Below are 26,117 nucleotides of genomic sequence, written 5' to 3'. Positions count from 1 at the left end.
TGTCGCCAGAAATTTGGAGTGCTGGCTAACCCAGTTATAAACGCATCTCTCAGGAGGGACTTCCAGGCAGCAAATTCTACAATCCTTTCCTTTGCTGTTTAAAGCGGTAGGTTTCCTTGCAGATGCCTCATTCAAATCAGTTAAGCTAGCCGTGTGGACTTCGGCCCTGGTGAATTCAGCCAGAAGGGCTTTATGGTTAAAGACCTGGGCAGGGGACTCAGCCTCCAAACTGTGCCTTTGTGCCTTACCCTTTACAGGCGATAACATTTTTGGTCCAGGTCTCGAAGAGGCTCTGGAGCGTACGGCCAATAAAAAGAGGGCATCTTCGGAGAGTTAAAAAAAGATTTTACTCCAGGAGGGTTTTTTGCCAAAAAACGCAGGTCCAGCAAATTAAGGATGTTCAGCCCAAGAAATATTGGGCAGGGCACAAGAACAAGGGTAAGGGGGGAGATCTTATTCAATCCTCCTCAGGGCTCTGCCAAGTCTCAATGACTTGAGCGTCCCAGTGGGAGGAAGACTGGGGACCTTTCTCCCTCAGTGGGCTTCAATCTTCTCAAACCCGTACATTCAACTCCAGTCCCCCCACGAGCTATCTGGTAACCAACCTTCCCATGGATTGGGAAAAGGCACAGGCTCTGTGTGGCCTAATTAGAGAGCTGGTAGATCAGCAGGTCCTTACTCGAGTTCCCTGGAACGAGCAGGGGAGAGGGTGTTATTCCCATGTTTTGTAGTGAAAAAGCCCTTGGGCAAGTTTCTCCTTATCTTAAACCTGCACCCTCTCAATCAGTCTTTAAGATGCAAACACTTCAAGATGGAATCTTCTCTGTAAGGAACATCCTTTACCCAGGTTGTTTCATGGCTACGCTGAATCTGAGGGATGGCTATTTGCACATTCCCATTCAACATGCGTGTCAGAATTACCTGAGAATAGCAGTAAGGATGGGTTCAGAGATCCACCACTGGCAGTGTCGGGCTCTACCTTTTAGTCTGGCCTCAGCACCAAGCATTTTTATGAAGGTGTTTGTGGAGGCCTTAGCTCCCCTAAGAATGAGGTTTATTACGATCATTCCCTATCTGGATGATCTCCTCTTCGTGGCCAGCTCTCGCCAACAGTAGACAGAAGATCTGCAGGTTGCTCAGGACTTCCTTCAGAGTCTGGTGTGGCTCGTCAACAGGGAGAGGTCATGCTTGGCTCCCTCCCAGAGAGTTACCTATCTGGGGTACAAGATTTCCTTGGTAGAGAGAAAGATCTTCCTTCCACAAGAAAAGTTTCTCAGGATAGATTAGGTGCTGGCAGGGTTGCAGAGTAATTTGTCCACAACAATAAGGTACATCTTGAGAGTAGTGGGTCTCATGGCATCTGCTGTGGATCCTAGGCCTTGGTTCCCCCTTCCAGAGAGGGAAGATCTGGTCTCTCATGGTCTGGAGCTGCACCCTCAAGTAAGAACTTTGAGGTTGGCAGGGTGGCTACTGAAGAACTGAAAGATCAGGGGTTTTCTGACGGAGTAATTAGGACTTTGGTGATCTGCCACAAACCAGTTAGCAGAGCTATATATACTAAGGTCTAGAAAAGATTCAACTCTTGGTTGTTAGGTAGAGGTCGGAGCCCTCCAGATATCCCGACAGTGTTGGATTTCTTCCAGGATGGGGCAGATCAGGGTCTTTTGGTTAACACTTTAAATGTGCAGGCCTCGGCCCTTAGTGTTTTCTGTCAGGTCCCCCTCCAGCAAGATCCCTTTGTAGCAGATTTTTCCAGGCCGGCAGCGGTCAGGTCCTGTCCAGTTTGGGATCTATCTTTTGGTTCTAAAAGCTTTGGTCCTTTGAACCTCTGGAGAAATCTTCTATAAAGTTCTTAACCCTTAAAACTGTATTTTTGGTAGCAATCACATCAGCCTGTAGGGTGAGTGAATTGCAGGCGCTTTCCATTAGGGAGCCCTTTTTTGGCGGTTTTCGAGGATAGAATTGTGTTCAAAACAGATCTTGGGTTTCTTCCCAAGGTTTCCTCCTCCTTTCATAGCTCTCAAGATATAGCATTGCCGACCTTCTGTTCTGCTCCCGCAAGCAAGAAAAAGGAAAGATTATGTTTATTGGATGTGAGAAGGAGCCTTTTGGCCTATCTTAGTAGATCCAGAGAGAGTTCAGAAATTCAGACTCTGTTTTTTGCAGGACCGCAGAAGGGTTCCAAGGCTTCCAAATCCACCATCGCTAGATGGATTAGGCTGACTATTGCGGAATCCTATAATTTATTAGAGATTCTGCCCCAGTTTGTTAATGCACACTCAGCCTGATCTTTGTCCGTGTCCTGGGCAGAGAGCCGGGGCCTCGCCAGAACAGATCTGTAAGGCAGCCACCTGGTCTAGCTTTTCTACCTTCGTGAAGCATTATAGACTGGATCTGCTTGATGGGATGAGGCATTTGGGCGCAAAGTCCTCCAGGCAGTAGCCCCGCCCTAAGGGGTAGGTTCTTGATTATCGTAGGTTCTTGATTATCGTCTCAAAGGGGCTGTCCTGGAAGACGTTTTTGAGAAAACCAGAGTTAGACTTATTGGTAACTCCTTTTCTATAAGTCTTCCAGAACAGCTGGGATTTCCCACCCTAAGATTTAACGGTAATGTATGCTTATGCATAAATGGTTTATGTCTTTTAGTGTCTTCTTGTGGTTCTTGGGTGAAACTGAAGAGGGAGGCCTGGAGGTCCGCCTTTTAAAGTACTATGCTTACCTGTTTCCTGTCCCGGAGGGAGGAGTTCTACATCTCATGGGGGCTGTCCTGGAAGACTTATAGAAAAGGAGTTACCGGTAAGTCTAACTCTGTTGTGTGTGTGGTTTTTTTTTTTTTTTTAGATTGTCGTTTGCCATCGCCCACTTAGCACGTGCACATACCTTTGACACCAGGGTCTTTGGTCATTCTGTTATTGCTTTGTTTGTCTTTTTTTAATCTTCTGAATGAATTTGGCATATCTGTGAGTGTGGCTTAATGGTTACATTCTTTGCATGTTACCCAGAGTTTAGTGAAGAGCTAACCGTGTGATTATAGGATATGTTGGTGACCAGAAGGTTTGTTTCACAGAATAAAATTGAAATCACCGAAGAAGAGGCCAAAATCTTAAAGGAGTGTCGTAATGATAGCTTTTGGTACAGATGTAAGTATTGCATTTAACATGTCTTCACATTTATCACAAATTTAGTTCCCTCTATATATTGTATAGTGGTGTATATAAGTACTGTAGTATCTATAAATTTAGTCTTGGGCTGATCACTGTAAATGGGCTTTTGTTTTTCAACTCCTAGTAGGTGGATGAACACCAACTGTGTGAAAAGGAGTATAGAGCCACCTGCCGACTGCATAAAATAATCACATAATATTCATAGGAAATAATATTTATATTTATAACAAAAGGAAAAAAAAGCTGTTTTTTTAATATATTTTAGTCCTATCTTCTGCAGCATTCCCCCATTTTGTTTTAGTCATCTGTCCTCCCAGGTTGTACCTTTTGAAATAGGAAGCAGAGCAGCAGGATCATAGGACCTGAATTTAAAAAACAATTTATTGTACTTTGAACAATTTATTTTTGTAAGGGTATAGGTATTTAATTCATGGAAATGGGGTTCTTTACTGAATCGTGTGTGCCTTGACTGTTGCAATAACTTTGCTACGTAACTGTCTAAATCTCATAATATGTTTGTTCTGTTGTGGTGGTTCTGGTTCTGTGGGTGTTTTCACCTTCTAAATTTAACCACAATCCATAGAACTTGCACATTCAGGTTTCCGAACACCAGAGCGCAAATAGCAACCATAGGTACCAGGTTTGTTCAGGCCTAGCTACACCTACCCTCTGTGCCTTTCTATCGGCCATTAAGGCCAATCATCACATTTTATGGAGAATGTGGATATCAAAAGCTTGACTTTTACAGACAAATTTGCAGATAGATTCCACTACCTAATTGTTCTGATCATCTGGTTTGCAGAGAGGATCTTCTCATGCTAATCTTGAATTGCCCACATTTATGACAGGTTGTATTTTAGGATTTCAAAGTGAAACATACTAGTAATGCTTATCAACTGATTGTTTGGATTACTATTACCTAGCTATGAATTATAGTGTATACTTAAACCGTTGAAAACACACCTGACACCATCACTGTGGATTTTGCCCCATTTTCATAATTTAAATCCTTTGATGTTCTCTTTTTATTAGCACTTTTATTTACGGTCACGTGACCACTCGATCACCTCTTCTTTTCACCGCTTGGAGGGCTGAGGTGGAGATGCAGAAGACACTTCGGTAGTTGCTGTCAATCACAGTGGTGTAGGCTGGGCTCCGAAAAGAGGAGCCTCTGTCATTCAAACACTCTTGCCAGCCCTGTTAGACTTCCAGCTGCCTATGTCACCAGCAGCACTTCCCGATGGGGCATGTATTTTGACAGTGCCTTCTCCAGATATAATTGCTATAATTCACAGCAGGGCAGAGGTCCTAACCACTGCCCGGGCTGTTTGGATCAGAGAGCAGAATAAGCTGTAGACACCCAGAGCATGGGCACGAGTGGTGCCCATGTTCCCCCTCGCTCCCCCACTGGCCACTTACCTAAACAAGGGCATGCAGCTGTTCTGGGCTGTATGCATACGCATCGTACAATGCCTTGCTTTGAGGCTGCAGTTGTGGTGCAGTGGGTCAGCATTTTCAGGGTTAAAACGGGTGGTTACCGCCTCACTGCCTGTCAAATGCCTATAAAAAGTTATGCTTTTCGGAGGGGCAGCAAGGCACACGCATAAACAAGCCTCTATAGCGGAGATATTTTAGGTTTACTGCCACTTTTAAGGAAAGTTTTGGGGTATCTTAAAAAAAACAAACAAAATAAAAAGCTTAATACTATGCTGCATCATTGCTGGGATGTTGCAGCTGTCCCATGTCAGCTCTAAGACTGGGAAATGAGCAATCACATGACTGCTGATTGCTCAGTTCATGCTCCACTCTGCCCCTCCAGCACTCACTTGAGCACCGGGGGGAGGGTGTAGCTGGCTAGGGCTCTCAGCGGTGCACTGAAAGCCAATCCAGCTGTCAGGCATCTTGGTGGATCCTGACAGCTGCCGGATGCTTCTGGGTCGCAGGAGAGCAAAATAAGTGCACTCATGTGACCTACAAGAAAAGCATGGCCAAAAAAAACTGTTATAGATGTTGATATTGGTTACAAAGGAGGAAAGGAAATAATCTTTTGCGTTGGATTTGATATCTCAATTTCCTTTCTTTTTTTTTTTCTCTTAGCTGTTCCCTTCTCAGCAATAGGCATGGCTACCACACACTTCCTCATTTCTAAAGGTACTGACTTTGTTTCTTACCTACTTGTTAAATTTGAAAATTATTATATTTTGTGGATTTTTTTATTATTTTGGTTATAGGATAATGTGATGGATGCATTATGTGGCACGAATAAAAGCGTATCTCAACCAAAAAACAAAAATCTTATTGCAGCCTACCACTCCTTGGGTATGGTGGCTACATTAGTTTTCTGTTTTTTGTTTGCCTTTTACCAGTAGAGGCTTATGGCTGTACTGTATTTCTGTTTCAATCATTTTTATTAGTTTTACAAAATAGGATAATATAACATTGTATGCGTTTTTACATTAAGACTATCAAGAATAGTAAAGTCATACAATAATGGCAAAAGATGCCAACATAGTCCCATATCTCCATCTAATAACACTCAACTGCTGAGCTATCCGTAAACAGTCCACAGTTGCAATATCAACCAATCTTGACTCAAAAGGAAAAGAAGGCATATATTTAAAAAGCAGACCAAATGAACTAAAATGAGGACCATTTGGGGCTCTATGCAGAAGAGACAGGCCGGTCTGCACCTGTCTTTCCAGTGCACAATCCAGCTAGTATGACCCTCTTCCAGGAGTCATATAAGAACAAGGGACTAACCCTGTGGCTTGTCTGTCTTTGAGAAACACCCCCCCCCCCCCCAATTCATGTGATCCTTATCAGTTCCTAATTGGGGCGGAGAAGAGTTGCTCATTTGACCATCTCCCTATAAATCTAGACCAACTCATGGGGGAGGTCACAGACGGGGGGGGGGGGGGGGGCCCAGTCAGACGGGGTACAGTTCTCTGCGTGAGTGTGTTTGATGCTGGAGTGTGAAGATGCAGTTGAACTAAAGCAGGATAACTCAAGCAGCAGTAAGATACAACAAAGAACTCTACTGCACGCTGGATGGACTGCAAGCAAACACCCTGGGAAACATCTCCTACAAGTCTGAGTCCCACTCCATGTACCTTTTTAATATGCCACCTATGCTCCTCCTTTTCATATTACTATCCTGTGTTCCCAAAATCTCATTTCTTCACCCCTCTGCTCCACCCCATAGCTTATACATCTCACCCTCACTGCTACCATCTCTCTACTATTGCTCTCATCACCTCCTGCTGATGCTTTACTTACCTGCTGACCCAAACACCAGGACAGGAAGGCATGTGCACTCATATACATCCCGCTCCCACCTTACTTTCCTCACCCTCCTTCTTCTCCTAACCTCTGGGGATATCTCCCCAAACCCTGGTCCTGCAGTATCTCACCCCCACACCAAGCACCCTCTTTCCTTTGGAAATAGCCGCAATCCGCTTCATTTAATATCAATCCCCATGCTCCTAATAACCACCCTCCCTTGTTCATGTGCGCTCTGGAATGCCCACTCTGTCTCTTAATAAGCTCGCCTCTGTCCATGATCTTTTTGTCTCCTGCTCCCTTAATCTACTAGCAATTACAGAAACCTGGCTTCAAGCAGCAGGTTCTGCTTCTCCCACAGCACTTTCCTCTGGAGGCCTTCTTTGGACTCTCTCACCCAGGCCCAGTTGCTGGAAAGGTGGTGGAGTTGGTTTGCTTCTATCCCCACTGAGCACCTTTCAAGTCCTCCATAATTCTCCCGCTCTATGCTTCTCTTCTTTCGAGACTCACTGCATTCAGCTGTTTTCACCTATTTCTCTAAGGATTGCAGTGATCTACTGACCTCCTGGACCGCTGTCCCGCTTTCTTGATGACTTCTCTGCTTCGCTACCCTACTTTCTCTCCTCTGAAATACCCACTATCATTCTTGGAGACTTTAACAACCCCATTAATGTTAACCCAGCTACATCCCAACTCTTCAACCTAACCTCATCTTTTGCCTTAACACAATGGACACAGTCCCCCACTCACACTGATGGGAATATATTAGACCTTGTTTTCTTTGCACTCCCTACAACCTCACAAACACCCCCTTTCCTCTCTCTGATCACAATCTCATCACCTGCACAGTCTCCTCGTCTTCAAATGCTTATCCCTCCAAGCAGCAAACAGTTACCCGCAGAAACCTTCACAACTTTAACCCTTCTCTTTTCTACTCTGCAACTCACCACCTCTATGACAGAATCTCTCCCCTGTCCTGCCCTGACCTGGCCACTGCTGTCTACAACCGTTAATTTTCATCCACATTAGACTCGCTTGCTCCTCTAACCACATGAAGCATCAGGCCCCAACCATTACAACCTTGGCAGACTGACGACACCAGAAATCTTGAGACCTAGTCGTGCGCTGGAGCAAATGTGGCGTAAAACCAAATCACACCAAGCTTTCACCCTATATAACTCTGCTTTCTTAACATACAATTCCTCCCTCCATGCTGCCAAACAAGCCTACTTTGTCACTCTCATCAATAGCTTGTCATCCAGTCCTTGTTGTCTCTTCTTTTAACTCTCTACTTTCTTCATTTTCACCTCCACCCCGTAACTCACTGCTTACGAGATTGCAAATCATTTCAAAAACAAGATTGATGCAATTCGTAGGGTCATCTCAACTGTACAGACATCCATCCCACTTGGCATACCTTGTATTAAACCTCCCTCAACACTTTCCTCTTTTGACCTTGCTACTACTGAAGAGGGCACTAAGGTTTTCTCAGAAGTCCGTCTTACCACCTGCCCCATGGATCCTGTCCCCTCACAACTACAGCGGTCACCCTCTTCTTCCATCCTATGCTCCCTCACTCATATCTTCAATCTCTCCCTCTCTAACGGTGCCTTCCCCACCCCTCTAAAGCATGCGCACATCACTCCCATACTTAAAAAGCCCTCCCTGGACTCCACCAACCTGAACAACGTAAGACCCATCTCCCTGCTCCCGTTTACCTCTAAACTCTTAGGACACTTAGTCTCCAATTGCCTTAGCTCCTACCTCACTGACAACAACCTTCTTGACCCTTTACAGTTCGCTCACTCCACTCCACTCCACTGAAACTGCCCTACTAAAACTCACTGATGATCTACTAACTGCTAAAACCAATGGCCACTACTCCGTATTCTTATTGCTTGACCTCTCCGAGGCTTTTGATACTGTTGACCATCCCCTCCTCCTCAAAAAAAAAAAATCCACTCTCTCTTGGTCTGCAAGACTCTGCTCTCTCCTGGTTTTCCTCCTACCTATCGCAGCACTCCTTCAGCATTACCTATAACTCTGGCTCCTCCTCTCCACTCCCTCTTTCTGTAGGGGTCCCTCAAGCTTCTGTCCATGGACCCCTTCCCTTCTCCATCTACACCTCCTCCCTTGGTCACTTGATAAACTCCCATGGCTTTAAGTACCATCTCTATGCTGATGACACACAAATCTATCTTTCTACTCCTCACCTCACCCCTTCATTTTTCGCTCGCATTACTAACCTACTAAGTGACATATCGGCATGGATGTCACTCCACTTCCTCAAACCAAATCTTTCCAAAACTGAGCTCTTAGTATTCCCTCCAGCCCGTGCCCCCTCCCCTGACTTCTCCATCAATACCAATAATACAACCATCAGTCCCTCCCCTCATGCCAGTGTACTAGGCGTCATCCTAGACTCCCATCTGTCCTTTCAGCCCCAAATCCAATTGATGTCCAAATCATGTAGACTTCCCCTCCACAACATCTCCAAGATACGGACATTTTTAACCTTGGAAACTACTAAGCAACTTATTCACTCCCTTGTTATCTCTCGCCTTGACTATTGTAACTCCCTCCTCATTGGGCTACCTCACCGCAGGCTATCCCCTCTTCAGTCTATCATGAATGCTGCTGCCGGACTCATCCACCTTACTAACCGTTTCGTATCTGCCACCCCTCTCTGCTAATCCCTCTACTGGCTTCCCATTACCCAACCAATGAAATTCAAAACATTAACAATAACATATAAAGCCATTTATAACTCTGCCCCAAATTACATCACAAATCTTGTCTCCAAATATCACCCAAACCGTACTCTTCGCTCCTTGCACGACCTCCTACTCTCTAGCTCCCTCGTCTCCTCCTCCCATTCTCGTCTCCAGGACTTCTCCAGAGCTACCCCCATCCTCTGGAACTCTCTACCCCAATTTATCAGATTATCTCCTACTCTGCTCACTTTTATGCGATTTCTGAAAACTTACCTCTTCAGGGAAGCCTATCCTGCCCTCAGCTAATAATGGAATCTTCTACTCCTCCTACCAGTCCATCCCCCACAGTTACTACCCTTTGTACCACTAGCCCCTCCATCTTAGATTGTAAGCTCCAAGGAGCAGGGCCCTCCTAACCCTCTTGTATTGAACTGTATTGTGGCTGTATCGTCTCCCGTTATATTGTAAAGTGCTGAGCAAACTGTTGGCGCTATATAAATCCTGAATAAATCCTGATTCCCATAAGTAACATTATTAACAATGCAATTTCTAAGATATGGCAGATTCTGTACTGTGATGTAGAACATATGGTAAACAACTAATGAGACCAGAAGTTGAGATAGAGGACCTGGCACTATTATTGAGGGATGTTTGGAAAGAAAGTCTCAAAAGAGCAAAAGAAGAGAAAAGGAATAGGGGAGACAAGTGTCCATCCAGGAGGCCAATGTCCTCTTGTCAAGGAGATCACCTCTAGGTATCCAGTACCTGTAGATAAGAGAGCCGGGGGTTCCATATTTTTTTTTAAATTGTTATTGTTTATCCTGTAAGACCCTCACCATCTTTTCGTGAGGCATAATCCAGGTCAGCTTTTGCTTCAGCAAAGTGAGATTCAGCACTGGACTTTTCTTTGCAGTGGTATTGTGATTTTGGCCGCCAAAAAGATAAAATAGATCAGCGTTTGTTTGTGTCTAAGGATATTTTCAACTGGTTCATTTAACAATGCTATCCGGGCATCTTTGACGATGTTTGTCATGATTACTGAATAAATTGGTGAATGGACACCCATCCAAAAGGGCCTGACTTTAGGACAGGTCCACCAAATGTGAAGGGTTGACCCCACCTGACCACAACCCCGGAAACAGGAGGAAGAGGTGCCCATGTACATTTTTGCTAGTCATTCAGATACTAGGTACCATCTAGCGTATACTTTTTTGTACCCTTCTTCCACCAAGGCTATATTCATAACACCCTTGTATATACGAGTGTTCCAGACCCGCCAATCCACCAGCTCAGGGGATATGTTCAGGTCCGTTTCCCATACAACCTGGTAAGGAAGTTTCAAAAAGGGGGTGAGAAATACTCTGTACAACTTCAACTTCAAAATGCATCCATGCAGCTGTACTGTATTTCAAACTTCAATAAAAACCTTGCTCAAGAAATTCCTTTTATAGATAACAACTCTGTCCCTGTTTTCCAGTTGTGCTCCTGTGTTGTCATTCTGAGATATGGAGTTACCAATGAAGACCAGAAAATGGCTACTTCAGCACACAATACTCCAGCATGGTCCAGTGTTGTTTCTGTGAGGAGTGACATGCAGCCATCACTGGAGTGTATGTTTGTAGACAGGTATTCATTGCAAAGAGGCTGCAGGACTCCAACAGCACTGAGATTTAACAAAGGATGAAAAAAGTTTAAAAGCATGTATTTTATTGCAAAAGAGACAACTGTTTGATAAACAGCGCTTTGGTAAACAAAATCTAATTCTGTTAGGATTTACATCCACATCAACTATCATGGTGGAACAGTACGAACCTGTATGTGAAAGTGGGCCCCAAGTGACTTCTAGGCCTCTACACTTTTATATATGTTATCTTCTTCAGTGTGTTCTGTTATAATTTTGATGGTACAGTTCTAAAAATAAAATACAGCTGTACACAACGCTGTACTCACAACTGTACCCTTCCTCTTTATAAAAGACAAACACTAAAGTATTACCCTTGCTCGTTTTATCACTGACCCATTTTTGTGTCTTTATTTAGTGTATTTCAGCTGAATCAACAATATTGCTTTCATACAAATGTCATAAGGTGCTTAGAGTGAGACTTTTGACTTTGACATGTTTTATAACTGTAGTTTAATACTTTTACATCTACTTTACTAAACACCTCTCCCCCAAAGCCGGTGGATGGAATTGTCCGCTCACCTGAAACAGGTAACACAATATCAGTATAATGGTAGTGCAGTGCTAAAATAATATTAACATAAAATTGTTAAGAATAGCGAAATGGTTATTGTAAAAATGCCATTTTAAAAGTTCGTAAAAACCATAGTAATAAAGTTCATGAAGTGACTTTCAGTGCTCTTAAAGGTGCTTGTTATTCTGGGATGTCTGTGCTTGCGCAGTGATATGAAGAGAATTGCGCACTCACCAGACGTAGTGTAGTAGGTTAAATCTTCATTTATTGAGAATTGTGTTCAGATAGACAAGGTAAAATCACAATGAGAAACAGGACTAACCTTCCTTCAGTAAAGATGGCCACCGGAGCTCCACGTTGCTCCGGCAGCGTGATGTCATGGTGTAATTCGCTCCTCCTTGCGCGTTTGGTGCACCCACACGTCATCAGAGGGGATCGCCGATTGAAGATTTAACCTACTACACTATGGGCATATTCCTGTGTCTGAGCTCCCGATTGGAGCAATAGTTTTCAGTTGCCATGTACATGATAATGATCCATCCCAGTACCCAGAGGGATCATCCTGCATATCCAGGAAGCAGCATCCACCTATCCCTTAAGGGGAACTCTGGCTGTGTTGGGTCAGCACTTAAAGTCCCAGGATCTGATTGTTCCACCACCCTACCCTTCAGAGGGAAGTTACCCTAACATCATACCTACCTTGATGACTTCAGGATATATTTATACTGGTGCATATTTACTGCACCAGTTTATCTGGTGAGTGCGCAATTCTCTTCATATCACTGCACAAGCACAGACGTACCAGAATAACAAGCACCTTTAAGAGCACTGAAAGTCACTTTATGAACTTTATTACTATTGTTTTTACAAACTTTTGTCACAGCATTTTTACAATAACCATTTTGCTATTCTTAACAATTTTATGATCTTAATATTGTTTTAGCGCTCCACTACCATTATACTATTTCTTTTGAGGTTTTTACTTTGGTTGCCTTTGTACATAGCTGCTTTACCTTTGAGTGCGATCACATATGTTTACTATATAGGTAACACAGTATCCACAATTATAAAAACTAGTACCAACTAGTCAACTCAGATATTTATTTTATTTATTTAATAAAGGCACTTCTATAGCGCAGTCAATTTACACAGAGCTTTGCTATAATATATTTTACATGCACACCAGTCCCTAACCCTCAAGGAGCGTACAATCTAAGGTCCCTAATTGACACTTTAGACAGGAGCCAATTACCAGCGTGTCTTTGGAGTTTGGAAGGAAACCGGAGTACCCGAAGGAAACCCACGCAGGCAGAGGGACAACATGCAGTTATCTGTATTTCCTTCGACCTAACTGGAACATCCATATTTTGTTATATTTGACCTCCCAGTATATGCTTGTCCATGTTCTCAGAGACAGTTGGCTTGGGTGGTTATATGGCTGGGATTTGCTTGAATAAATACAGTATTTTGTGCTTATCTGGTGAGGAGCATCTTACCCGACTCCACTTTTCATTTGCCCCGAAGTTTGTTCTCCACCTGAGAAGCAACTGCCTTAGTAGACGCAAGGGTTTTAGTTGAACCGTCCCTTCCCTCCTAGACTGTCCATTTTTCCTCTCCTTTGCTACCTCTGGTCAGTGGGTGGCAAGTGGGGGAGATCTCAGCAGCCAACTTGGTCCCCTTTGCAATCCAGGCTGCATCTTCTCTTGTGGGCCCTGACTCCACCGTAGAGAGTGTGAGCGGCTGTGCCCTGGTTCCCCTCTCACCCAAAAGGAAGCCCATCAGATAGTGGGATAAAGAGTTCAGGCAAGTCTTGGGGCATGGTGATCTTCCTCTGGGCAACATACTATGTTACAGGGGTGCGTTGTGGCCTTGTTGCTCCACATGTTTCCTCGCACTTGAGGGAACCTGCACCAGAGGGGGAATTATTCCTTGGTGCTGGGATCCACAGGCATATTTTTGTCAGACTCCCTCTGGTTGACTGTGGCAACAACAGATCCTGCAGATTTGTGCACCAGTGGCTCTAATGTGGCACAGGTATGAGGTACCCTTGGAAGGAATGTCCTCTTCTTTGGATGCTGGTTCATATCATTGCTTTTTTAGGGGCACTGCTTCTGTCTTATGAGGCATCTTGAAGTAACCAAAGCTTAGAGAAAATCCAACAACCTTTTTGTGCAATTTTCAGGACCAAGGAAAGGAAACAGTGCAATAGTTAAATGGTTAAAAATGCTATTTCAGAATTCTATTGGGCTCATCTGATTAAACCTTCAAAGTGCATTAAAGCTTAGCGCCATGGCCTTCTCTCGGGCTGAAGAAGCTAATTCTTTTCCTGAGCAGATCTGTAAAGCAGGCACCTGGATGGACTTTCAGACCTTACTTTAGCATTACTACATTGATCTTCTCTCTATCCAGCACCAAACATTCAGCATGAAGGTTCTGCAGGCTGCTGTTAACTTCCCCAAGGTGTTCTTGTTTGTCATCTTATAATGCTATCCTGGAATATGATTGGGGAAACCAGTCAGTTATCTGGTAACTCAATTTCCAGAAATCTTCCAGGACTCCAGCCCTATTCTTACTTTCTTGGTAGTTATTTGGTATGACATTTTCATTGTGGTTTGTTAACGTTGGTTGTTGCCTATTACTAAGGTTATTAGTTGGTACTGGTGTTTTATAATTATGGGTAATGTGTTTCAGGTGGCCCGAGCCTTTCTCTCTCATATACTGTCCTGAAAGTTTCCAGGGAATGTAGTTACAAGGTAAATAACTCTCTGTTTTTCTCGAATCTGTTTTAGGAATCTTTGCAAAATCGGCAAGATTAGGTTCATTCCCTAAAATTGCAAGTAAGTCATTCTTAAAGGAATTTTTTGTGCACCTCTTTTACAGTGATGTGTGTGACCACCATTTCTTTATGAATTCCCTCTTTATCTATTTGGGTTGGCCTGGTAGTGAGTAAAAGTGCTCAACACACTTTGATATGAGCTCAGTTCTGTTTGGCTGCAATGGTTTGTGATATTTGCACATCATATTTTATCTTTGCAGTGCCCCAATATACATTTATGTATCTGAGTGTTTAAAATGGAATTGTAATTAAAAAAAAGTAATTAAATTGCAGGCTTTTTAATGAAGAAGAAACTTTATATGTCTCTTATGCATTAAAGATTTTTACTTGGCTGACTGCTGTGTACACTGCGCACGTGCAGCTTAGTGTACATATTTGGCATCTGCCCTGCCAATGAAAATGAACAAGATCAGCTGTGAGGTCATTCACTCACAGAGCTGCGGCTTGGCCCCGCCCCTCTCTCTTCTCACTGGCTGTGATTGACAGCAGCGGGAGCCACTGGTTCTTGCTGCTGTCTCAGCTAATGAGAAGAGGGAGTCCCAGAATCGCTGAGACTCCAGTGCACATTGCTGGATCGAGAGGGGGCTTACGTGAGTATTAGGGGGGCTGAGGGGGGATGCTGCACAGAGAAGGTTTTTTACCTTCATGCATAAATACATGAAGGTAAAAAAACTTCAGCCTTTGCAACCACTTTAAGGCTGCAGTAAGAAATTAAAAGGGGAGTTACTATTGTCCAAAATCATACAGTCATTATTGGGCATAAAGTTCCTTAAATGAAAAGATTTGTTTTATTGTGAAATGTGTTGCTGCTTTAAAGAGGTTTGTTAAAGGCCAAGTCCACCTTTTGCAAATAAATGCACTCACATTTTCAGAAAAAAAAAATGCATTTGTTATTTCTTTTGCATGTGAGACGGCAAAGCATTGCAGCCACAATTTGTGGATCACAGGTGCAATGCAGAGGCTGTTGCTGACTCTTCTTCCAGTTCCATGTCTGTACTGAAGTGTTGACTTTTGGTTGCAGAGCTGGAGGAAGTGTCATTGGACTACAAGTGCAGTACACCACACCACATTTGTGTCCCATTGATAACTACAACTACAAGTCCCTCTGAAGCAGTGATTTATTCAGTGCTCCTACAACTTTCTAATTCTATGAGAACGTCATTCAGTTTTACCTGCAGCCCCATCTCACGGTGATATTAAAAGGGGTATTGGGAAAGTCAGTATAAGCAAATTCCACAAAAAGCAACTTGTATTGTAACCATGCAAAGAATTTGCATCCAACCAGACAGGCAACCTGTAGATTGTGGCCAGGTGACTGGTAGATCGCGGTCTGGGCTTGCTGACCTGCCATGCCAGAGTATGAAATAGAGTGCAATGCAGAGGGACTACTTGTTGGAGCTGTAGTAGTGAGCAAGTGCCACATAAGCCGATGCCTCCTCTGTATTGCTGGCTCCTGTCCCATGTGGAGTGATACCAACAGCACGTCACTTCTTATCCTGGCTATGGTCTTCAGAGTGGTGCCAGCAGCAGGAAAGAAGAGATCTTCAGGTCAGTGTGAAGCCATACACTGGGAATAATAGTATAGGGCTGCTTTCACACTGATGTGCTGCGGTACCGTGGGTGCAGTTCAGTGTTTCTGCAGCTTACCTGTGGGTTTACTGCTCTTAGCCATAGACTTCTAATATATCCTGCGGTTTTGGTGCACTTTTTGAAAGCGCATCAAAACTCCTGAATGCAGGAATTTTGGTGCACTTTCAGAAAGTGCACCACAGCTGCAGGATATAATAGAAGTCTATGACAAAGCTAAGCTAGCCCAGGAAAGTCGCAGATGCACTGTGCTGTACCCGGGGTGCAGGTAAACTTCAGCACATCCATGTGAAAGCAGCTTTATAGGGGGCTCAGAACAGTACGGTTTCTTTTACATTTGTAGTTTAGGAGGGTGGTAAAACCCCATAGTTAAGACATGTTTTTACTGCAACCATTTAGCTGCAGTGGCCAGGGGTGTACATATGTCACAGTCACAGCAGGAGTTATACACCTTGTCATGGTGGGTGTAGCACTTGCCAAGCTTGACCTATTCAAGTGAGTGAGGCTGCTCTGCAAGTGCCCTGCAACCCTGTGCAGTACAGGAATCAAGGGGTAAAAGCAGGCAGTGTTGTGTTGCTTTCTCTCCACCTGCTTTAACCCCTTGTACTCTGCAGAAGCATGCAGTTGCAGGGCGCTTGCATAGTGGCTCCATTTACTTGAATGGGTCACGTCTGGCAGGCGGTAGCACCCACCAAAAGCAGCAGGAGGTTTAATTCTTGCTGGGGCATGTGTACACCTTTGGCTGCTGCCTCAGCAGCTAAAGGGGGTAAGAATTGGGGGTGTTAAAACTGCGATTAAACTGCAACTAAGGGCTCATTTACAAGTGCAGCAGGCATTGCTGCTCCTCTGAAAAGCGATCCAAGTGTGTTTGACAGGTGGTGAGGAGGCAACATATCGCGCATCATGATTGCAGTGCAATGCACGCAATTGTGACATGGTAGTACATCAATTTAATGGATTCAATCAGGTGTGCGGAAGCGACACTGTGCCCAGTGATCTTTGTCTTCTCCCATAGTGTTCAGGTAAATCTCCACCTCTTTAAGGTTGCCTACCCCTGATTTACAGGATATTGTATGGTCAGAAGACCGCATGTGTGGTTGACTTTGGAATACTGGCAGGAAGGCTCTTATGGTCATTTTGTATTCTCAATCATCTATACCAGTGGTCGGCAAGCCGCGGCTCGCGAGCCACATGCGGCTCTTTACACGCTTTAATGCGGCTCTTGTGTGCCGGGCGCCGCTCCCCTCCCTCCTCTCGGGCGGCAGGGACTCTGCAGCGTGATCCAAAAAAAAACCAGCCAGGGCAGCGCGCTCAAATGCAATGATTGGCCAGTCTCGCTGCCACTCACATCCTGATAGCCAGTGATTGGCTGTCAGGATGTGTGTAGGCGGGGCAGCGTGACGAACGTGAGAGGAGCTAGGCTCCTCTCACAGTCCGCCCTGAAGACCGGAACGGCGTGGGAACACGGCGAGAGGAACGTGCGGAGCAAAGGTAAGTGATTTGACACAGGGGGGACTTGGCTTACTACTTGCTACTTACTTACTACTACTATATGAGGGATGAATTAATATGGGGGATGAATTACTATGGGGGATAATTTACTATATGGGGGATGAATTACTATGGGGGATAATTTACTATATGGGGGATGAATTACTATAGGGGGGATGAATTACTATATGGGGGATGAATTACTATAGGGGGGATGAATTACTATATGGGGGATGAATTACTATATGGGGGATGAATTACTATAAAAACTTATTGAAACTAAAAAACAGTGTACCATCCTATGTATTTTCAGTTTTAAAATTGTGGCTCTCAAAATAAATTTCAATCGTGGTTTTGGCGAGATTTGGCTCAGTTGAAAAAAAAGGTTGCCCACCACTGATCTATACAAATGAGAGAAATACAGCGCAGCCAGTGTCACAGGAGGGTCATTCAATTATAAGATTCTCACTATCTGCCAAGTTTAACTATTTACCTTGGATCTCTTTGTATAGATGTGTGTGCACTCTATTGATAGCTATTTTGTGTTTGTTTTAAAGTTGTCGGATATTTGGGGTACATGACAGGAGTAATGTCATACATTAAAACCTGTGAAGACAAATTAATGAAACTGGAGAACTCCAAACTGGGTGAACACATTCGTCGAAATCGCCTCAAAACGTAAGATCATCTGTACACTGCTTGAAATTATACATCACATCCTGGGAGAACGGAAGAGTTTTAATATACATATAAATCTCTCCCATTAGGTGCTAATGGGGTGTGTACTCATGAACTCCAAAATATCTGAGTCAACCCTCTGCACACTGCTATTCATCCTTACACATTTTTAGCACAATTTGCATGAAAACAGGGATTTTTGGTTCACATACATTGCAGTATATGTTTAAGCTGGTCAGCTGTGTCAAAGTAATCCCTCTCTGGCCAGTCCATGCTCTATGCAAAATGCAAATTACTTACTTATTTTATATTTCAATGTGATCACAACAGGAGGTCTGGAGTCCATATGAGCCAAGTATGCCAGCACATTACCGGGGCGCTCGCCATGTTCAAAAATGCGTTGACGCTTGAAAAAGAGAATTTTTGTTTGGCCTTTTCATAAGTTAATTGCTCCACTAATCTAGTGTGCAGTTTCAAATTGGTTAGCCGATCAGGCCTGGGATCCGTAAGATAATGATCCTGGAGACTAGCAAGATGTGAACTAGTTTGGAAGTACATTTAATGCTAGATATACACGTAGTAAGGATAAGCTTTACAAGTTTTTTTGAAAGTTTCCCATACCACTAGAGGTGAGGTGGTATCATGATTTATTGTAAAAAAAATGGGTCCATTCCTTACTAAGTGTATCAGTATCAGATATGGTTGTAAGCCAGAAGGGTTTAGTCTCCATGTTGGGATAGGTTGTCTATTGTATACCTGTAGAGTAACCCAATAAGGGGCATGGTCTGACAATAGTCTGGGACAAAAACCTTCCTTACATCTGGAACCTAAAATTGTGGATAAAGCGATTAAAATCAATCCTGGAAAAAGTGGAGTGTGTGGTGGAAAAACAGGAGTATTCCCTACGTAGGGGATATAGATGTCTCCAGGTATCAAAGCGACCAAAGTCAATAAACGACTGAACTGCGTTTCCCGTGTGTTTGAAGGAGGGGGTGTTGGTTGGTTAAATCAATACAGGGAAGGGTTGAGGACTGTGTTTGTCCCCCATCCAAATCGCAGGTATTGAGGCATACTGAGACATAAAACTAAAACCGTCACTGAGTACAGCAGAATTGAAAGGGGGAGGGACATACCAGGCTTACAATAGCAGGGGATTATCCGAGATTTACACACATGTAAAAAAACATATCGACCCTCAGGGTCCAACACAATATTCAATGGCTCAAAGTGTACTGATTTAGCAACCAGTATAAAGACTCCTCTAGAATAGCTAGTGCGCGTAGCATGAAAAGTCCATCCTATCTAGGGCCTCCGTAAAGCTTTCTGCAGGTGACCATCTACAGGTGAAACTCAAAAAATTAGAATATCGTGCAAAAGTTCATTTATTTCAGTAATGCAACTTAAAAGGTGAAACTAATATATGAGATAGACTCATTATATGCAAAGCAAGATAGTTCAATCCATGATTTGTCATACTTGTGATGATTATGGCTTACAGCTCATGAAAACCCCAAATCCACAATCTCAGAAAATTAGAATTTTGTGAAAAGGTGCAATATTCTCGGCTCAAAGTGTCCCACTCTAATCAGCTAATTAAGCCATAACGCCTGCAAAGGGTTCCTGAGCCTTTAAATGGTCTCTCAGTCTGGTTCAGTAGGAATCACAATCATGGGAAAGACTGCTGACCTGACAGTTGTGCAGAAAACCATCATTGACACCCTCCATAAGGAGGGAAAGCCTCAAAAGGTAATTGCAAAAGAAATTGGATGTTCCCAAAGTGCTGTATCAAAGCAAATTAATAGAAAGTTATGTGGAAGGGAAAAGTGTGGAAGAAAAAGGCGCACAAGCAGCAGGGATGACCACAGCCTGGAGAGGATTGTCAGGAAAAGGCCATTCAAAAGTGTTGGGGACTTTCACAAGGAGTGGACTGAGGCTGGAGTCAGTGCATCAAGAGCCACCACACACAGACGGATCCTGGACATGGGCTTCAAGTGTTGTATTACTCTTTTCAAGCCGCTCCTGAACAACAAACAACGTCAGAAGCATCTTACCTGGGCTAAAGAAAAACAGACCTGGTCTGTTGCTCAGTGGTCCAAAGTCCTCTTTTCTGATGAGAGCAACTTTTGCATCTCATTTGGAATCCAAGGACCCAGAGTCTGGAGGAAGAATGGAGAGGCAAGATGCTTGAAGTCCAGTGTGAAGTTTCCACAGTCTGTGTTGATTTGGGGAGCCATGTCATCTGCTGGTGTTGGTCCACTGTGCTTCATTAAGTCCAGGGTCATTGCAGCTGTCTACCAGGAGATTTTGGAGAACTTCATGCTTCCTTCCGCAGATAAGCTTTATGGGGATGCTGACTTAATTTTCTAGCAGGACTTGGCACCTACCCACACCACCAAAAGCACCAAAACCTTGTTCAATGACCGTGGGATTACTGTGCTTGATTGGCCAGCAAACTCGCCTAACTTGAACCCCGTAGAGAATCTATGGGGCATTGCCAAGAGAAAGATGAGAGACATGAGACTGAACAATGCAGAAGAGCTGAAGGCTGCTATTTGAAGCATCCTGGTCTTCCATAATACCTCAGCAGTGCCACAGGCTGATAGCTTCCATGCCATGCCGCATTGAGGCAGTAATTGCTGCAAAAGGGGCCCAAACCAAGTACTGAGTACATATGCATGCTTATACTTTTCAGAGGTCTGTTATTGTTCTATGTACAATCCTTGTTTTATTGATTGCATGTAATATTCTAATTTTCTGAGATTGTGGATTTGGGGTTTTCATGAGCTGTAATCCATAATCATCACAATTATGACAAATCACTGCTTGAACTATCTTGCTTTGCATGTAATGAGTCTATCTCATATATTAGTTTTCACCTTTTAAGTTGCATTACTGAAATAAATGAACTTTTGCACGATATTCTAATTTTTCGAGTTTCACCTGTATGTGAGTTTCAACTAGGGCCATTATATCAACCCTTTGTTTTTTAAGGTAAGTCAACACCGCAGTTCGTTTCAATTTATCACAGAGACCACAGACATTCCAAGTGAGACATTTTAGTTGAGCCATAAAGATGCCATAGAAATATTCAAGAGCCAGTGTATTCATGCCAGGACCCTCAAAAGTGAGTTAAGCAGATATTGAAATGCGCTCAGCGGATATCCCCACCACTGCAGCACATACAGACACAAAATAACATATCATACATATCTCATACATTGTCACTAAAATGTAAAAAACCCTAGCCCTCCCAGCTCTGCCCATACCCCAATTTGTGCGAGCATTATTCCCAAACAGTGCACCAAAAATCTGAATGTGCAAACTAGAAAAAACAACTAAGAAGATGAATAATCTCTGAAAAACAAGTCAAGGTGGTAGGTTCAGGAGCCAACAAGCACGCATCCATCCCATATGGGAGGAAACACTGGTCATGGAAGGAGCTTACGGCATCAAATATAGCGCAAAGGTGGTCCTGGAGTGCCCCTCTAGGAAGTGTAGATGAGGGAGGGGTATGAGAGGGTAGTTCCATGTTTGTGGGTGACAGATGACGAATGTCCTATAAACATATATAGCACCCAAAATAGCAGAGATGAGGAGCTATCCCCAATATTCAAGAGGTTGTGAAGCAGGATGCCCCGTGGTGGCTATGTATGTCTTCCAGAAGATGAGAGAGAATGTGGGTAAAAAAAAATCTCAGGAGGGATCCAGTTGATCCAGCCACGTCATTGGCAGCCTCCGGTTCCTCAAAAAAGTGTACACGGTCTTCTCCAACCACGCGGAAATGTGACGGGTACAACATAGGATACTTAAGATGGCGGATGCTAAGGCGTTGTTTAACCCTTTGAGGACCAAGGGACGTATTTGTCCCATGTTTTTAATTGCGTTTATCATCTGATTAAGAACTTAAAACTTTTTTTTTTTTTCTTTTTTTTTTTTCTTGGTTTGAGTCAAAATATTAGTTATCAACAAACAACAAATGGATCTAGCTTTTTGCCAATTATTTCATGAAATGGCTTAGTTACAGCAACTGAAGTGTACAAACTTTAAAAACAAAAAAATTGATTCTTTTGGCGTTCCAAAATCTTACGGTCCTCAAAGGGTTAACAGTTAGAAATCTATTGCGACAACGTTTTATCTCCGTAGAGAAATCCAGAAAAATGGCAATTTTCGTGTTATCAAAAGGTATATTACCCATCTCCCTGGAAAGGCGCAGTATAGCATCCCGATTTGTGTAATTTAGCAATGAAGGCCCGTGGCGGGGCTCCCAGAGGGGGTGGTTTAGCCGGTAGGCACGCTCCACTACAAACATAGCTGAGTAGGCCTCACTACCATAGGTGGAAATAAGAAGGTTTTCCAGGAATTCTGCCGGATTGTTTCACTCTGCACCTTCAGGAAGGCCAGTGAAGCGGAGGTTATTACGCCTCATCCTATTTTCAAGGTCATCTTGCTTCTGTTGCAATTGTAATAGAAGATGGCGTGCCTGTTCAGAGGAGTCCTGTAGTGGGGGAGAGCATCCTCCACACGACATACCCTATCTTCTGGTTCAGATACACGGGCCCAGAGCTTCTGAAGATCCTGCCGAATAAGGGAAATATCCACCTTAACTTCTTTTATTTTAGATGTAAGTGATGTTTGGCAGGTCGAGATAGCTTCCAACACCCTAGCCGTCTCTGCTGATGTGGATTCCAGAGCAGTAGAGGAGCCGCTATCCTCCCCTGACGCATCCTGTTCTTTATGTCTGTATTTGTCCAGCTTAACACAGGCATCTGCTGTTTTCCAAGGGGGAGACATGATTCGTGCTATTAGGTTGACCCTTCAGTGATAAATCTGGTCAGGAAGGCTGCTGTGTGTGACTGTGGGAGGGGCCTGAACATGGCGCCGTGAGGCAGAGTAGCTCCGGATGCCAGCAGTGGAGATGCTAATAGACCAATGGGTGGATACTGTACTGACATCCTACTATCATCCCATCCGGGTTGCCCTCTTACCTGGCGCCAGGTGGATGGGAGAGGACTGGCTCTCTTTCCACGCTGAAGCAGTGGTCGGAAGGAGGAAGAGTGGAAGGAGGAAGAGAGGTACCAAGGTGGTGGTGGATCCCGGGGACATCTGCCAGCAGTGGAGGGAACAGGAAGCCGGGCTTTCTGCAGTGGAGAAAAGCTGTCGAGCTCTCCAGGTTAAGGATATGCAAAGAGTGCCTGTGTGGATGAGATCCCTGGAGGAGTAGCTCTGCACAGTTCTGCACAGCCCAGCATCTTGATCCTGGAGGAGTAGCACTGTACAGTACTGCACAGCCCGGCACCTTGATCCCTGGAGCAGTAGCTGTGCACAGTACTGCATGGCATAGCCTGGCACCTTGGTCCTGGAGGAGTAGCTCTGCACAGTACTGCACGGCACAGCCCAGCACCTTGATCCTGGAGTAGTAGCTCTACACAGTACTGCACGGCACAGCCCATCACCTTGATCCTGGAGGAGTAGCTCTGCACAGTACTGCACGGCACAGCCCTGCACCTTGATCCTGGAGGAGTAGCTCTGCACAGTACTGCACGGCACAGCCCAGCACCTTGATCCTGGAGGAGTAGCTCTGCACAGTACTGCACAGCCCAGTACCTTGATCCTGGAGAAGTAGCTCTGCACAGTACTGCACAGCACAGCCTGGCACCGTGATCCCTGGAGCTCCTGGAAGATAATGGATAAATTCTGGAGGGACTCTGAAGGGATTACAGGTTGACTATCATCTTATGAGTTGTGATCCAGAGACACCCGCCGCCAATACAGGATTTCGGGATTTGTTGAATTGAATGACCTCCCACCCAAGCCACCTCACAGGGAACCGGAGAGCTGTGATTGGAGGGACATGGTGAGTTGCTGTGGACAAAGGCTAAATATATATCAATATTTGTTTTATCGCTTTTACAGGACATTTTAACATCTGTGAAAGGGGTCTGGACGGGTAGAGGAAGAAGGCGCTAGGTGGTCTCAGAAGGGCAAGGAAAGTGCACCTAAAGGAAGGTGATAATACCACATATCTGCACAAAAGTATCCAGAACTGTATATATGATAATGACCAACTATGAGGAGGGGTCTTACACATAAGTGATATTTCCTTTTCTTGTTTGTACTTGAGTGGATAAGTTCAATTAACATGAGCAGAACTAATAAAGGGAGGAGCGGTAAAGACCCCTCAGTCGAACGCAAATATGAGTACAATTAAGAAATATAGGCCAATACAAGAAAAAAGTCCTGAGAAACAAGGACCTGAGAATCAAAAGGAAAGAAATAGAAAGTCGGATGGGGAGCAATCCAGATTGTAATTTGGAACTCGAGAGGGAAATCTGCCTAATGAATCCATAAACAATGAAAGTATGTTAGAACAAAATGTGGTGGATCAACAGGGAACATTATCTCAAATGCCTACTAAAAACTAGCTGGCGGAAATGTTTGCAAAACTGGAATGCTCCATAAAAAATGAAATGGCAGTGATTCATAAAGACTTAGGTCGAATGTTATCAAGAATTGAAAAAGTAGAAGGGAAAATGGAGGCCCAGGCTCAGCATATTGTTTAATTGGAAATACGCATTGATGAGATGAAAAAGGAACGGAGGAAATTGTAATATAAATTAGAGGACCAAGAAAATAGAGAGAGGAGAAATAACCTGAGGACCCGGGGCCTACCAGAGGATACAAGAGAAGAGGGCTTGTGGGAAAAAATGAAGATTGTATTTAACCCCCTGTTACATAGATCACACACAGATCCTCTAAACATTGAGAGAGTGCACAGAATTAGATGCCAACCAGGAATCACATCAGAATTTCCAAGAGACGTGATTGTCCGCTTCTATAACTACAAGGACTGAGAGAGAATATGGAAAAAATTGCATGAGACTCCTGAAATAAAATTTGGAGAAACTAACGTACAGATTTTTGCAGATATTGCTTCTGAGACTATCTAGAAGAAGAGTACTGAAACCTTTATTAGATCAGATGAGAGAAAAAGGAGTATGATATAACTGGGGGTTCCTGGCATGTCTGATCGGATGGAAAGATGGGAAGTCGGCAAGATTGAAGTTCCTGGAGGAATTAAGAGACTTCTGTGAAAAATTTGAACTGCAGAGTGTTGATATAGTGGGCCAGAGGGATCCAAGGAGAGGACGGAGTTAAGAAGTGAGAAATGGCAGCAGGTTAATAGAAGAGGAAAGTAGTTGGAGGTGGGTCGGGGGATGAGGGAGGAGAGGGAAAAGGAGCTTAATTAGTGGTTTTCCACTTCTTACCTTTTTTTTCTCTCCTTTCTTTCTTTCTCTCTTGGCCCATCCCCATTTACTTTCTCATTGAAAAAGGGAAGCCTTTATAATGAGAACAGGGGACCAAGAACGGTGTGCATATTCAAAGTCATATCCCATAATAGGAATCTCTAGTGGGGGGGGGTCCCATGTCAGATTTTAGGGCTATATATAGGCCAGGTGGTTTTTATGGATGGGGTGGGGTGGGATGGGAGGAGGGATGAGGAAGGTAGCGGGGTGGTGGGGGAATATGGGGTAAGGTTGTTGTCCATGAGTCGAATAGTTTGTTTCCCTACCTGTAAATGGAATTGTAAATAAGAGAAATAGTTATAAGATATGAGTTTGATTAATATTATGACTTATAATGTGAAAGGTTTAAACTCTCGGACTAAAAGGCACAAGATACTTGGGGGAGTACATCAACATTCTATGGAGGTGGTTTTCTTACAAGAGACCCATCTCTCTTATGATACAAATGTGTAGCTATATTTGAAGTACCATCCAACCTGGTATTACGCGGATTCACCAATAAAGAAGGCCAAAGGAGTTGCAATAGGATTCGCTAAAAATCTAAATTTTGAGGTTGAGAGAAAATTGGAGGACCCAGAGGGTCGATATTTAGGTTTAACAAGGAAAATGCAGGGACATAAATATACATTGGTAAACATTTATTGCCCAAATAAAAATCCAGAGGATTTCCTCCTAGAATTGTTGGAGAAAATTAAGGAATTTAAGCTAGGCAGTCGGATCGTGGCAGGAGACTTTAATTGCTGTTTGGATCCTTGGATGGATGCGTCTTTGGGTGCGCAGAAGGAGGGAGGAAAAAAACTAAGAAGATTGAAAAGGGGGTTCCATCAAAATCAACTAATAGACACTTGGAGAGTAAAACATCCCAGAGA

At 43.8% G+C, this 26,117-nt stretch overlaps 1 protein-coding gene across 4 annotated transcripts in view; it reads left to right on the top strand.

Annotated features, from left to right (window-relative positions):
- Positions 1–26,117, top strand: part of LOC149451829 (OCIA domain-containing protein 1-like) — a 55,246-nt gene that overhangs the window by 6,171 nt on the left and 22,958 nt on the right. Inside the window, exons 1-5 of one of the 4 annotated variants that reach the window (XM_089690107.1) lie at positions 2,667–2,796; positions 3,068–3,140; positions 5,262–5,315; positions 14,142–14,189; positions 17,824–17,944. In XM_089690107.1, coding sequence (XP_089546233.1) covers positions 5,285–5,315; positions 14,142–14,189; positions 17,824–17,944 — 200 coding nt within the window. In that variant the 5' untranslated portion in view covers positions 2,667–2,796; positions 3,068–3,140; positions 5,262–5,284. Of the gene's footprint in view, positions 1–2,666; positions 2,797–3,067; positions 3,141–5,261; positions 5,316–14,141; positions 14,190–17,823; positions 17,945–26,117 lie in introns of those variants that run through there. The other 3 variants (XM_089690105.1, XM_089690106.1, XM_089690108.1) reach the window with 3 other exon arrangements.

This window comes from Staurois parvus, unplaced genomic scaffold (assembly GCF_062004578.1).
Source record: "Staurois parvus isolate SC_StPar_1 unplaced genomic scaffold, SC_StPar_1.0 ptg000517l, whole genome shotgun sequence".
Lineage (NCBI taxonomy): Eukaryota > Metazoa > Chordata > Amphibia > Anura > Ranidae > Staurois > Staurois parvus.
The sequence above is the reverse complement of the archived record's forward strand: the minus strand, read 5'-3'. Positions and strand labels throughout refer to the sequence as shown.